The sequence below is a fragment of the Priapulus caudatus genome, unplaced genomic scaffold (assembly GCF_000485595.1).
Source record: "Priapulus caudatus unplaced genomic scaffold, Priapulus_caudatus-5.0.1 Scaffold3290, whole genome shotgun sequence".
Lineage (NCBI taxonomy): Eukaryota > Metazoa > Priapulida > Priapulimorpha > Priapulimorphida > Priapulidae > Priapulus > Priapulus caudatus.
Genome location: NW_014580351.1, coordinates 5,197 through 18,002, shown reverse-complemented (window position 1 = coordinate 18,002; position 12,806 = coordinate 5,197). Strand labels below are relative to the sequence as shown.

At 47.4% G+C, this 12,806-nt stretch overlaps 1 protein-coding gene and 1 long non-coding RNA gene across 2 annotated transcripts; both read right to left on the bottom strand.

Annotated features, from left to right (window-relative positions):
* Positions 1 to 232: 232 nt before the first annotated feature.
* Positions 233 to 2,587, bottom strand: LOC106819368 (artemin-like; the record flags this gene model as incomplete). Its single annotated transcript, XM_014824013.1, has 2 exons — positions 1,906 to 2,587; positions 233 to 356 (listed from the first exon to the last, which is right to left on the bottom strand). Coding segments are annotated over exons 1-2 (736 nt in total), but the record flags the coding sequence as incomplete, so codon positions are not given.
* Positions 2,588 to 8,109: 5,522 nt separating this feature from the next.
* LOC106819369 lies at positions 8,110 to 10,670 on the bottom strand. Its single transcript, XR_001395408.1, has 2 exons — positions 10,641 to 10,670; positions 8,110 to 8,241 (listed from the first exon to the last, which is right to left on the bottom strand). It is a non-coding gene; the product is annotated as an uncharacterized LOC106819369 (long non-coding RNA).
* Positions 10,671 to 12,806: the final 2,136 nt, after the last annotated feature.

Here is a 12,806-nt window from a genome sequence, read left to right as displayed (position 1 = left end):
AAGGACAAAGTCAAGGTCACCAGTCCATGTATATAGCTGTGGTTATAGTAACACCTAATACAGCATAGCCAACACGCACACTGAGCCTACACATAATAACAATTCATAATGACATATATGATATAAAAATATAATGACATAATGAATAACATTTATAGATATATAAAACATATGTTATAACATAATGTATAATAATAATTATTATTATATACAGCTGTGTAACACCGCGTACCGACAGCTTCCAGCACGGCTCCTGTTTTGATGGGAACAGGGGGCGCCACTGTCTCGTCGTCCTCGTCGTTAGAGAATTCGTCGTCGGACCAGACATCGTCCGTATCCTGGGAACAGAGAGTCGCCTAGACGACAAAACATAGACGATTGATAGACGAATGCATAATAGATGGAGATATCTATGGTGTGTATTCTGTTTCATAATTCGATTCAAATTCATTCGATGCGTGCAATCGAATGATTCGATGCATCATTCGATGCGTGAATCGAATGCATTCGATGCGTGAATCGAATGATTCGATGCATCTTTGATCACGGATCGAATCATTCGATTCACGCATCGAATCATTCGCATTCAACGCATCGAATCATTCGATTCACGCATCGAATCATTCGATGCATCATTCGATGCGTGGAATCGAATGTTCGATCGCGTGAATCGAATGATGCATCGAATCATTCGATTCACGCATCGAATCATTCGATTCACGCATCGAATGCATTCGATTCACGCATCGAATCATTCGATGCATCATTCGGAGACGTGAATCGAATCATTCGATTCACGCATCGAATCATTCGATTCACGCATCGAATCATTTGATTCACGGCATCGAATGCATTCGATTCACGCCATCGAATGCATTCGATGCTCATTCGATGCGTGAATCGAATCATTCGATGCGTGAATCGAATCATTCGATGCGTGAATCGAATGATGCATCGATGCATTCGATTGCGGCATCGAATCATCGGATTGCACGCATCGTTTGCGTGCTGCGAATGAATCTCGAATGATTCGATGCGTGAATCGAATGATTCGATGCGTGAATAAATATATGGCATAATCGATGTTATATTGTGTAAATCGAATGTTTATGTGATAAATCGAATGTTATATGCGATAAAATCAACCATAAAACAAAAATCGAATTATGAACAAACAAACATGCCATAGATATAGCCTAGACACACAGTACAGCTAGCAGCAGGGCAGTAGCAGCAGCAGGGAAGCAGTAGCAGCAGCAGTAGTAGTAGTCAGTAGCCGCGAGTAGTAGCACAGCAGTAGTAGTAGTAGCAGCAGTAGAGCAGTAGCAGCAGCCGTAGGAAGAAGAAGAAGAAGAAAGAAGAAGAGAGAAGAAGAAGAAGAAGAAGAAGAAGAAAGAAGAGAAGAGAACGCCAGGCAGCAGTAGTAGTAGCAGCAGCAGCAGCAGCAGGCAGCAGCAGCAGCACGCAGCAGCAGCAGCAGCGCAGCAGCCAGTCAGCAGTAGCAGCAACACATAATGTAAGGAGGACAGACGACGTGACGATGTATATGACTACCTCTTATATAGATTAACTCTACCTTAAACCTTACGCTGTTGTTATTATAGTCTTCATCTGCCCTTACTCTGCCCTTACCCTGTTATCACCCTATACTTACCATGCTAATACCCTGCTACCACCCCTGTCCTTGCCCTTACCTGTCTTTACCCAGCCTACCTTGCCCAATTATCTTGCCCTTAACGGCTGTGCGCTTACCTTGCCCTTACACCTGTTGCTTACCCAGCGCCCTTACGCTTGCCCTTACGCCTTGTGCTTAGCCCACTGCCCTTACCCTGTCCTTACCTTGCCCTTACCTTGCCCTTACCCTGCCCTTACCCTGCCCTTACCTTGCCCTTACCCTGTGCTTACCCGGCTCTTCCTCACAGATGTATATCTCGTGCGGCCATCTTGCCTCGCGTGCGGGGTCACCGGGAGGTCAGCGATGCACATGTATCCGTCAGCAGCGTCATCATCGTCGCCGTCAGCTCGCGTCCGACTCGCGCGTTTCCGCCGCGCTGCCGGCAGGGGTGTGACGTCATCACCGCCGCCATGCGTCGTGACGTCACCCAGCGCGCTTGCACGCCTGCCGCCGCCGGACGCGGCCTGTTCTTCTGGAGCCCCATCTACGGACGGCAGTCTCGATCCGTGTTTGTGAACGACGGCGTACTCCGGATCTCTCCCCACGGGACTCCGCGGCCCCATGGCGCCACCTGCCGACGACCTCTTGTCGCCCCAGCCGCTCCACCCGTCCGCTCTGGCGGCGCCCCCTGGCGACCAGAGATCGGCGGGTGGAATCGGTGGCGGCGACGCGATGTTTGAAGGTCTCAGCGGAACAGGAGGTCGCGTCCTCCCTCCGCCGACCTTGACCTCTCGTTGACCTCGATGCTGCCGAGGAGGAGGAAGAGGAGTGGATTGCGGCGACGTCGACTTCTCCTGTCCGTGCTGCCTCCTGGTGGGGGACGGTGGCGTCGCGGTTGCCATGCCGACGAGGTCGTCCAGCCGCTGAATGACGTCAGCAGCGCGGCGGACGATGCCGTCACGTGACTCCCCGCCAGGGGGCGTGCCGACGTCCGACGTCCGCGTCGGCGCGTCGCCGCGTTCCTGCTGGCAGCGCCCTCTATCTGTGGCGACGTCGGCGATTGGCGACGAACGCACGTTCTCGTATTCGCACTCGCAGGGCCCCGGCGGGGATGTCGAGCTGCGAGACGGCCACACGGGGGCGCCACCACCGTCCGGCAGCGCCACCTGGGGGGTGACGGGCAGCGACCAGTTTTCGTAGCTGTTAGTCTCCATGAGTGCGAGATGTGTGCGGAACAGTGCTGCCACGGCGCGGTGAGCGGCCACGTACTGATCCTACACGTGAATAGAGAGAGAGAGAGTTAGGGGAGAGTTAGGGGGGGAGAGAGAGAGAGAGAGAGAGAGTTAGGGGGGAGAGAGAGAGAGTTAGGGGAGAGAGAGAGAGTTATGGGAGAGAGAGAGAGAGGGAGAGAGTTAGGGGGGAGAGAGAGAGAGTTAGGGGAGAGAGAGAGAGTTATGGGAGAGAGAGAGAGAGGGAGAGAGTTAGGGGGGAGAGAGAGAGAGTTAGGGGAGAGAGAGAGAGTTATGGGAGAGAGAGAGAGAGGGAGAGAGGAGCAGAGAGAGAAAGCAGAGAAGAAAGAGACAGTGAGAGATTTCCTTCCCTCTACCCACTTGCTGTGTCTACACGCCCACCACCCACCTCACCTTGCCTCGGTCATCATTGACATTCTGTATTCCGCATGCGCAGCCTATGACGTCCATTTACAGCCTGAATCGCTCACTTTCAGCTTCTGAACAACATATAAACGCCTACAGTAACGCGTTAGGTACCCACGCACAAGTATATTATACATAGTCACACATATATATATATATACATGCACATATATACACATATATATATATATATATCTACATATATGCAGTATGGGTAGAGCCACGAGCGTCAGCATGTGACCACAAACCGGAGGTAGCCATCTAGCCAGACAGGATACCACGTAAATATACTACACTCGGCACGCACGCATGCACGCACGCACACACACACACCACACACACACACAACATGACACACACACCACACACACACACCACACACACTCACACACGCCACCACACGCATGCACGCACACACACACACACACACACACACACACACACACACACACACACTCACACACACACACACACACACACACACACACACACACACTCACACACACTCACACACACTCACACACACACCACACACCACACACACACACCCACACACACACACACACACACACACAAACACACACACAAACAACACACTCACACACACTCACACACACTCACACACACACCACAGCACACATACACACACACACATCACACACACAGCACGCACGCAACACACACATAGTCGGATGTGAGTGTACAATTGCGTAGGCAGGGAGTGAAACGCGAAACATTTCCATAACTATATGCGGTTTTACGTGTGTATAACTGATACTATGTACATACCCCAGTCTTTAACAGCACCCAGCATGTGAAACCACACAGAATGTACCCGTGCGACCGCAACCAGCGCTGAAATAGCAAATACACCACACGGTATAGTAGCATCAAGCATATAATTATATCACACGGCATAGTATAACAACAGTATATATATCACACGGTATAGTATAAACAACAGTATATTATATCACACGGTATAAGTATAAAACAAATATATACATCACACGTATAGTATACAACAAATATATACATCACACGGTATAGTTATAACAAACAAATATATACATCACACGGTATAGCATATAACAACAAATATATACAATCACACGGTATAGTATTAAACACAAGCATATATATCACACGGTATAGTATAACAACAAATATATACATCACACGGTATAGTATAACAACAAATATATACATCACACGGTATAGTATAACAACAAATATATACATCACACGGTATAGTATAACAACAAGTATATATATCACACGTATAGTATAACAACAAATATATACATACCACACGACTAACGCACAATCTTAAGGATCATAGAAAATCAAAGCGCACATCATGAATCTTCTATCGCACTATTCTTGCATCCCTATAAGTTTCACAGCACTACATATCTACATAATACAGCTATAGCTAGGTCCCCACGCTAACTGACGTGTCTCTCTACTGTGCTGGTGTTACTCAGCTATAAGCTCCGGTTGTAAGTCCAGTGAAGGGCTGGGTCCCTCCCCAGGTGTCAAGTGTAGAGGCAACAACTTTCTAGTGGGTTTATATAGGAGAGAGAACACGCCTGTTTGCAGTAACATACAGGCGAGCGACAGCAGTAACGGTACATAGCGCCCCGTAGTATAATATATCATAATATAGGGGTTTGTGTGGAAACAATGGTCCCGTTGTTTGCCCGCCACAAATAGCAGAGAACATACACAAACAAATCACTCACGCACGCACGCACGCACGCACCCACGCACGTAAACTCGCACAGACAAGTACGCACGCACGCAATGTTTCTTCGGCAAGGCGGATTACGTTCATATAGCGTGTGTTTCACGTATATTCAGATACTCCGATATAAACCTAACATTCCTCCGCCCACACATACACATACATCATACACACACACACACACACACACACACACACACACACACACACACACACCACACAACACACACCACAACACACACACACACGACGAATATTTACTGTCCAAAGTGCTGAGGTTTATAAGGCGGGGCACTGAGGAACATTGCGCGCTCACGTACGCGGCAAAGTAGCTTTAGTTTGCTATAGAGCGCAGAGCGATAACTGATATGTCACATCGCCTAGCATAAGATAAGATATTATAAGTGCGATACGATATGATGAGATAGTAGGACCATGGCATCTTATGATTTGTCACGGAGCATTACGTAATGCACGCACGCCACACAACACGCACACGCCACGCGCGCCGCATACACAATTGTACAGTGACACCACACACATACGCACACACACGCACACGCACGCGCCGCACGCATACAATCACACGCACACGCACGCGCCACGCACACACACACGCACACGCACGCACGCACGCATACACACGCACACACACACACACACACGCGCACGCACACACACGCACACGCACGCGCGCACGCACACACACGCACACGCACGCGCGCCACGCATACACATACACATGCTACGACACACACCACACACACGCAGCACGGCAAAACGCGCGCCACGCACACACACGCACACGCACACACACACGCACACGCACGCGCGCCGCACACACGCACACGCACGCTGCGCACGATACACATACACATGTACGGCACACACAACATACCCACACCACACGCCACACGCACGCACGCACGCACACACACCACGCACACGCACGCGCTCACGCACACGCACACGCACACGCCACGCGCGCACGCCGAATACACCATGTCAGTGCACACACACACATTACGCCACCACACGACGCACACGCACGCGCGCACCGATACACATACACAGGTACGACACACACACATACCCACACACACGCACACCGCACGCACGCACCGGACGCACACACACACGACACGCACGCGCTCACGCACACACACCACACGCCACCGCGCAGCATACACATGTACAGTGACACACACACACTTACCCAACACACACGACACGCACGCAGCACGCACACACACACGCACACGCCACCGCGCTCACGCACACACACGCGACACGCACGCGCCGCAACAGCATACACATGTACAGGACACACACACACATACGCCACACACACGCACACGCACGGCCGCGCCACGCATTTACAGATATTACCAGTTGACACACACACACATACGCACACACACGCCACACACGCGCGCACACATACCATGAACGACACACACACCATCACGCACACCGCACACGCACGCGGCACGCATACACATGTACGACACAACACACATACGCACACACACGCACCGCACGCGCGCACGCATTACACATGTACAGGGACACACACACACATACGCCCAGACACGCGCACGCGCACGCACACACACGCACGCACGCACGCACGCACACACTCACTCACCTGCAGTGAACAACGATGGGCCGCCTTCCATGCGGCTGTTCTTCTTGTATGAGCTTCACCATGGCAACGAGTGACTCAGAGTTGTCGGGAATACCATGGTCCGGCCAGGCGATGTAGTTAAACTGATTCACTCGCCGCTGCACGTCGCCACGTGTCACCACAGGTGGCGCGCACCACCATGTCACACGCTGAGAGGCATCTCCCTCCACTAGAACACACCGGCAGAGGGCGCTGTATGTTAGATTTTGTCGCTGGCGATTTTTTGGTCTCGTATGTACGTGCGTGTGTCGTCTGAGGGAAAAAGTTGGAAATCGACGTCAATTTGCAATTTATACCTAGATTTTATTATTATTATTTTTATTATTATTATTATTATTATTATTATTATTGATTATATCGAGCGCAAGGTCTTTACAAGATCCCTTACCATGGATAAACCAGACTCGTCTCGGCAGGTATTTGATCTTTTCTTCAAGTTCCGGCCAATATTTCTCACATTTTTTCTGCAAAAAGCAATATTTACACTTTAGAGATCAAATGAACGATGCCCCTTTACAGTCGCGCAAAACTATGTCTATATAATTATTATAATAGTACTCTTATAGCTTCCAGTTTATTATGCTGATATATGTGGACACACGCCGGGCAGCACCCGCCACCCTCACGACACAGCGAACGAAACACACACCACTCACACACACACACACACACGCTGGCCGGCGCACGCACACTACGCCACTCACGACACACTCACACACACACGCGCGGCGCACGCCACTGTACCACTCACGACACACTCACACACTACACGCGGTGCGCACGCACGTAACGCACTCACGACACACTCACACCACACACACGCGGTGCGCCACGCACGCTACGCACTCACACACACTCACCACACACACACGCGGACGCACCGTACGCACTCACGAACACTCACACACACACACACACTCACACGCACCGGCTGCCGCGGCACGTACACACACACACACACAACACACCACACCACACACACACGCTGGGCGCACGCACGTACGCAACTCCCACGCCGCACACACACGCACGCCACGGTACGCACTCACGACACCAACTCACACACACACACACACACAACGCACCGCGCGCGCGCGCACTACATACACATACAGCACCCACACACACACACACACACCACGGCACGCGGCGCCGCGCGCACGCTACATAGACATACACACCCACACAGCACACACACACACACGCACTCAGCGCGCTGCGCGCACGTACATGACATACACACCCACAACACACACACACACACGCCACGCGCCGCGGCGCGCACGTACTAGAAATACACATACACAGCACACACACACACACACACACACACCCACACACAGCGCACACACACAGCACACACACACACACACACACACACACACCACACACGCATGCCCTTCCAGCCTCCACCAGCCGACACACCTGACGTCATCGGTCGGCTGACGTCATTCTCCCAGACCATGCGCCACATGTCAGTCACAGACTGCTGGTTCGGACCTTGTGTGCAATGTACGGCGTACCAACTCTCCACTCCCTCGAGAACAAACAAAACAGCAAGACGAATCGCGTAGTAGTAGTAGTAGTATTAGTAGTAAAGCAGCAGCAGCCCAGCAGACAGTCGAGTAGCAGCAGCACAAACAGCAGCACACAGTATGTCGGAGTAGTAGCAGCAGCAAGCAGCAGCAGCAGCTGCAGCAGCAGCAGCTAGCACCACGAGCCAGCAAGCAGCAGCAAGTAGCAGCAGCGTACAGCCAGCAGCAGCAGCAGCAGCAGCTAGCAGCAGCAGCGCCAGCAGCAGCAGTAGCAGCAGTAGTAGCAGCAGCAGCAGCAGCGAACATCAAGCAAGATATCATAAAGCATCACATGAACGACATAGCAACGATATATTGTTTTAGATAGTGGTAGCTAGGGTATAGCACATGTGTATTGTTGTAGATAGTGTTAGCTAGGGTATAGCAATTGTGTATTGTTGTAGACAGTGTTAGCTAGGGTATAGCAATTGTGTATTGTTGTAGATAGTGTTAGTTAGGGTATAGCAATTGTGTATTGTTGTAGATAGTGGTAGCGATGGTATAGCACATGTGTATTCTTGTAGACAGTGTTAGCTAGGACGGTATATGGTTGTAGTCACTAGGAGATAGTAATTTTGTATAGCAGTAATGTTGTATAGTAATGTTGTATAGTAATGTTGTATAGCAGTAATGTTGTATAGCAGTAATGTTGTATAGTAATTGTAATGATCGTATTTCCACCCGTGTATACGTGTACGCTCGGGTGTGTTGGTGTGTGTGTGTGTGATCGTGTGTGTGGGTGACGTATAATGTATACCATGCGATGTTCTAACCCAAAGGTCCTGCTTGGCGCGGGCACCCTTGTGAGGTACCCTGAGGTCATAACAAAGTAGACAGACACGGAAGTATAACGTACAAACAAATGTTTATTTAATTCTTAGACAAACTTACAGAGACAAGTTATTAGTTACATACTTAATGCAAGATCTCTAAAAGGAGTTTACACACGCAAATACATTTACTAGTCTTAAAAAGGAGTTTTAAGACATACGTTTAAGATGCATACTGTAACACGAATACGGTAAGACTTATTTATACATACATACCAGAGAGCGAGAGCGAGAGACAGAGAGAGAGAGACTCCGAGAGACTCCTCTCCCACTCCTCCTCTCTGCTCCTCTGTTAGAAAACGTCTCTATTTAAGCAAGTCTGGATGTGTCAAGTGATCTACCTAGTGCTACGTTTTCCAGGTTAATGTCTATATGCAACAAGGCCACTGTCCTCTTTTTTAATGATAGGGGGAGAGTTTCTTTTGTTTACTCGAAATGTCGTACTTGGCAGTACTCGTATAAAACTGCCTATAACGACGCGAGTGACCAAAGTGCCTGAAGCGTGTCCCTGTGTCGGATCTTAGCCTCGATATAGACGTGGTCAAGAACCGTGCCTGTCCTGCGGTGTCGCTCTATATCGTAATGATTTTAGCTTCATTACATAATGTTGTATAGTAATGTTGTATAGTAATGTTGTATAGCAGTAATGTTGTATAGTAATGTTGTATAGTAATGTTGTATAGTCATGTTTGTATAGTAATGTTGTATAGTAATGTTGTATAGCAGTAATGTTGTATAGTAATGTTGTATAGTAATGTTGTATAGTAATGTTGTATAGTAATGTTGTATAGTAATGTTGTATAGTAATGTTGTATAGTAATGTTGTATAGTAATTTGTACTAGTAATGTTGGTATAAGTAATGTTGTATGAGTAATAGTTGTGTATAGTAAGAGATTGCAGTGAAATATAACGTAATGCTGTATAATATAAACTTATGACAAATAAGCTCAATTATTGTCTACAATAGACGATTAGAGAATTATTATTCCAGTCGCTCGTGTGGCGTTGCATGGCGTGCGTGCGTGGGTTAAAAATCTAATCTACATTGCGTTCACATTCGCTCGCAGGCATCGCGCCAGATCCCAGCTATGCTAATGTATGGGCAAATGGCGCATGGCGAACGTCGGTCCCTTGACTGGCCAAGATAAATATTTCTTCGCCGTTCTTATACGTTCAAACTGGAGCGGCAGGCGTAAATTTAAAATTTCCCGACTCGAGTTCCGGAGCCCACCATAGATAGTGTTTTGGTAATAATTTGGGCTCTATATATAGGTTGGGTTATAGTTAGTGTTAGGTGTTCGAGTACGGTTAGGGAGATGAGGGGTGAGGGTGAGGGTTAGGGTTTAGGTTGAGGCGGTTAGAATAGGCGGTCTCAATTTACATTGTTGCTGTCGAGGAAGTCGAAGTGAATGGAGTGCGGCTGATTGGCTGTGGTCGCGGAACCTCCGTGAACTCCAAAGTGGGAAAAAAATTTTGGCAGCCGGGCAGGCCTGAACAGCACGCGGCATGGTAACATGATTATCTTCTATACCTGTATTAGTGGCATTGACTGTAGTCAGTACTTCTCGCAATGCTCCTTGATGCTTCTAAAAACAACTCTGCTGATGATCGTGCTGCGATAAAAACATTAATATATTATATATATATGATTTACGTGTTAAATAGCTGTGGACTAAGGAAAGGCTTGCGTGCTGTATCAAGCCTGCGGATTTTATTTGTAAATCTCTCTATTTTTACTAGTTGCCTGGTCGAGCCATATATTATATATATATATAAATCAAGAGTTTCGATAATAGAGACATACTCTGTTATGCACTCTGATATATAATATATATAGTATTATTATATATATATACAGCATAGGCCTATATGCTATACTATATATATCTGATAATATATCAATATATAATGATGCCTCGACAGGCCCTATAAAAATAGCGAGAGATTACGAATTAAATCCGCAGTTGATACAGCCACGCAAGCCTTTCTTACTGCGCACTGCTATATAATAAGTCGTAAATCATGACCCGCCACCCCATCTCACCCCACCGCAAATAATCTCCCGCCCTTTCCCTACCCAAAGAACTCTTACGTGCCTTACTATGTGGTGTGGTGTGTGTGTGTGTGTGTGTGTGTGTGTGTGTGTGTGTTGTGTGTGTGTGTGTTGTGTGGCAGCAGCGGCGCGCCGCGCGCGTGGTGTGTGTGTGTGTGTGGTGTGTGTGTGTGTTGTGTGTGTGTGTGTGATGTGTGTGCTTTCCCACGTACAACTACACGCAAGCTTGCGTATATTTTCTCAGAGTAAAGAAAGTCGCAGCTGCTTGCTGTTGTTGCTGCTGTTGTTGTAACAGCTTCCCCCGTGATGTGTCATCCAAGACGCACTTAGTCAGAGCGCGGGGGGAGGGGGAGCCCGGGAGGCGGGGAGGTCAACGCTCCAGGCTTTTATGTCGTCCGCGCGGTGTGTGTGTGTGTATGTGTGGGGGGGGGAGCTGGCAGGATATGCTCACACATGCATACACGTGTGACTCGATGGTTAGTACAAGGAAGCGGGAAGGTTGACTTATCACAGACGATAGCTCAGGGCTGTACGGAGAAGAGAGTCTAGCTATAGATTATGTAGACATCTGTGGGGGGAGTATGTCGGAATCAAGTTAGTCTTAACGTTAACTTTTCTCTTAGAGAAACGTCGTACGAGGAAGAACAATTTACGAGGATGAACAATTCCCCCAAATTTATTAAAACACGAAATTCTGTCAACAGTCTACAAGTTAAGGCACTCATTTTCTCGCTCTGGTTTTACAAGAGACAGCAGTTAGCAGTTCATTGTTTTGTTTGTTGATAAACTCAAATCAGTAACACCGTAATAAGCACGTGTACTGCATGACATCACATATCAATTTTCCTGTACTGTACGCTAGATATCATAAGCTGTTAATTGGTTAATATAATTATCAGTAATTTCTGCTCATGCACGCCTAAAGTAGGAGACAAAGTAGACGAGCAAAGCTAGCAATGACTGCTGTAACGCTGTAATGACTGCTGTAATGACTGCTGTAACGCTCCTAACTGCTGGTGTTCTAAACCGTAAAGATATTAATATTAATACATCGTATCATTGTCTATTATAATGTATCATTGTGTATTATAATGTATTATTGTGTATTATTGTGTATTAATTGTTATGTATTATTGTGTATTATAATGTATCATATGTATCATTGTGTATTATTGTGTATTATTGTGTATTAATTGTTATGTATTATTGTGTATCATTTTGTGTTATTGTGTATTAATTGTTTTGTATTATTGTGTATTGTTGTGTATTACTGTGTATTATTGATCTCTGTGCTTCTCTCTACACCACGTCTGTATCGTATATGTCCTATCAGGGAATGAACAAACACACGTTGATTATCTATATCTAGCACAGTTACATTATTTAACGTATTTATATACACTACGATAGCTTTGACTGAAGGTCATTTCCTAGAAACAGATTGTACTAGCTTACTTCTACTATACATCAGTGTCGGGGCAAGGAGTGTCATATTAATTTACACTCAACATACAGACTAGCTGTAAAGCGTTCTCAGCCCTGGCCATTGTTCATTTTACTACTATATAATTATTTATCTATTGCTGTATACTTTTTTCTTTATATTACAACGTAAATATTCCTTTTTTTTTTTCTCGCGTTGTT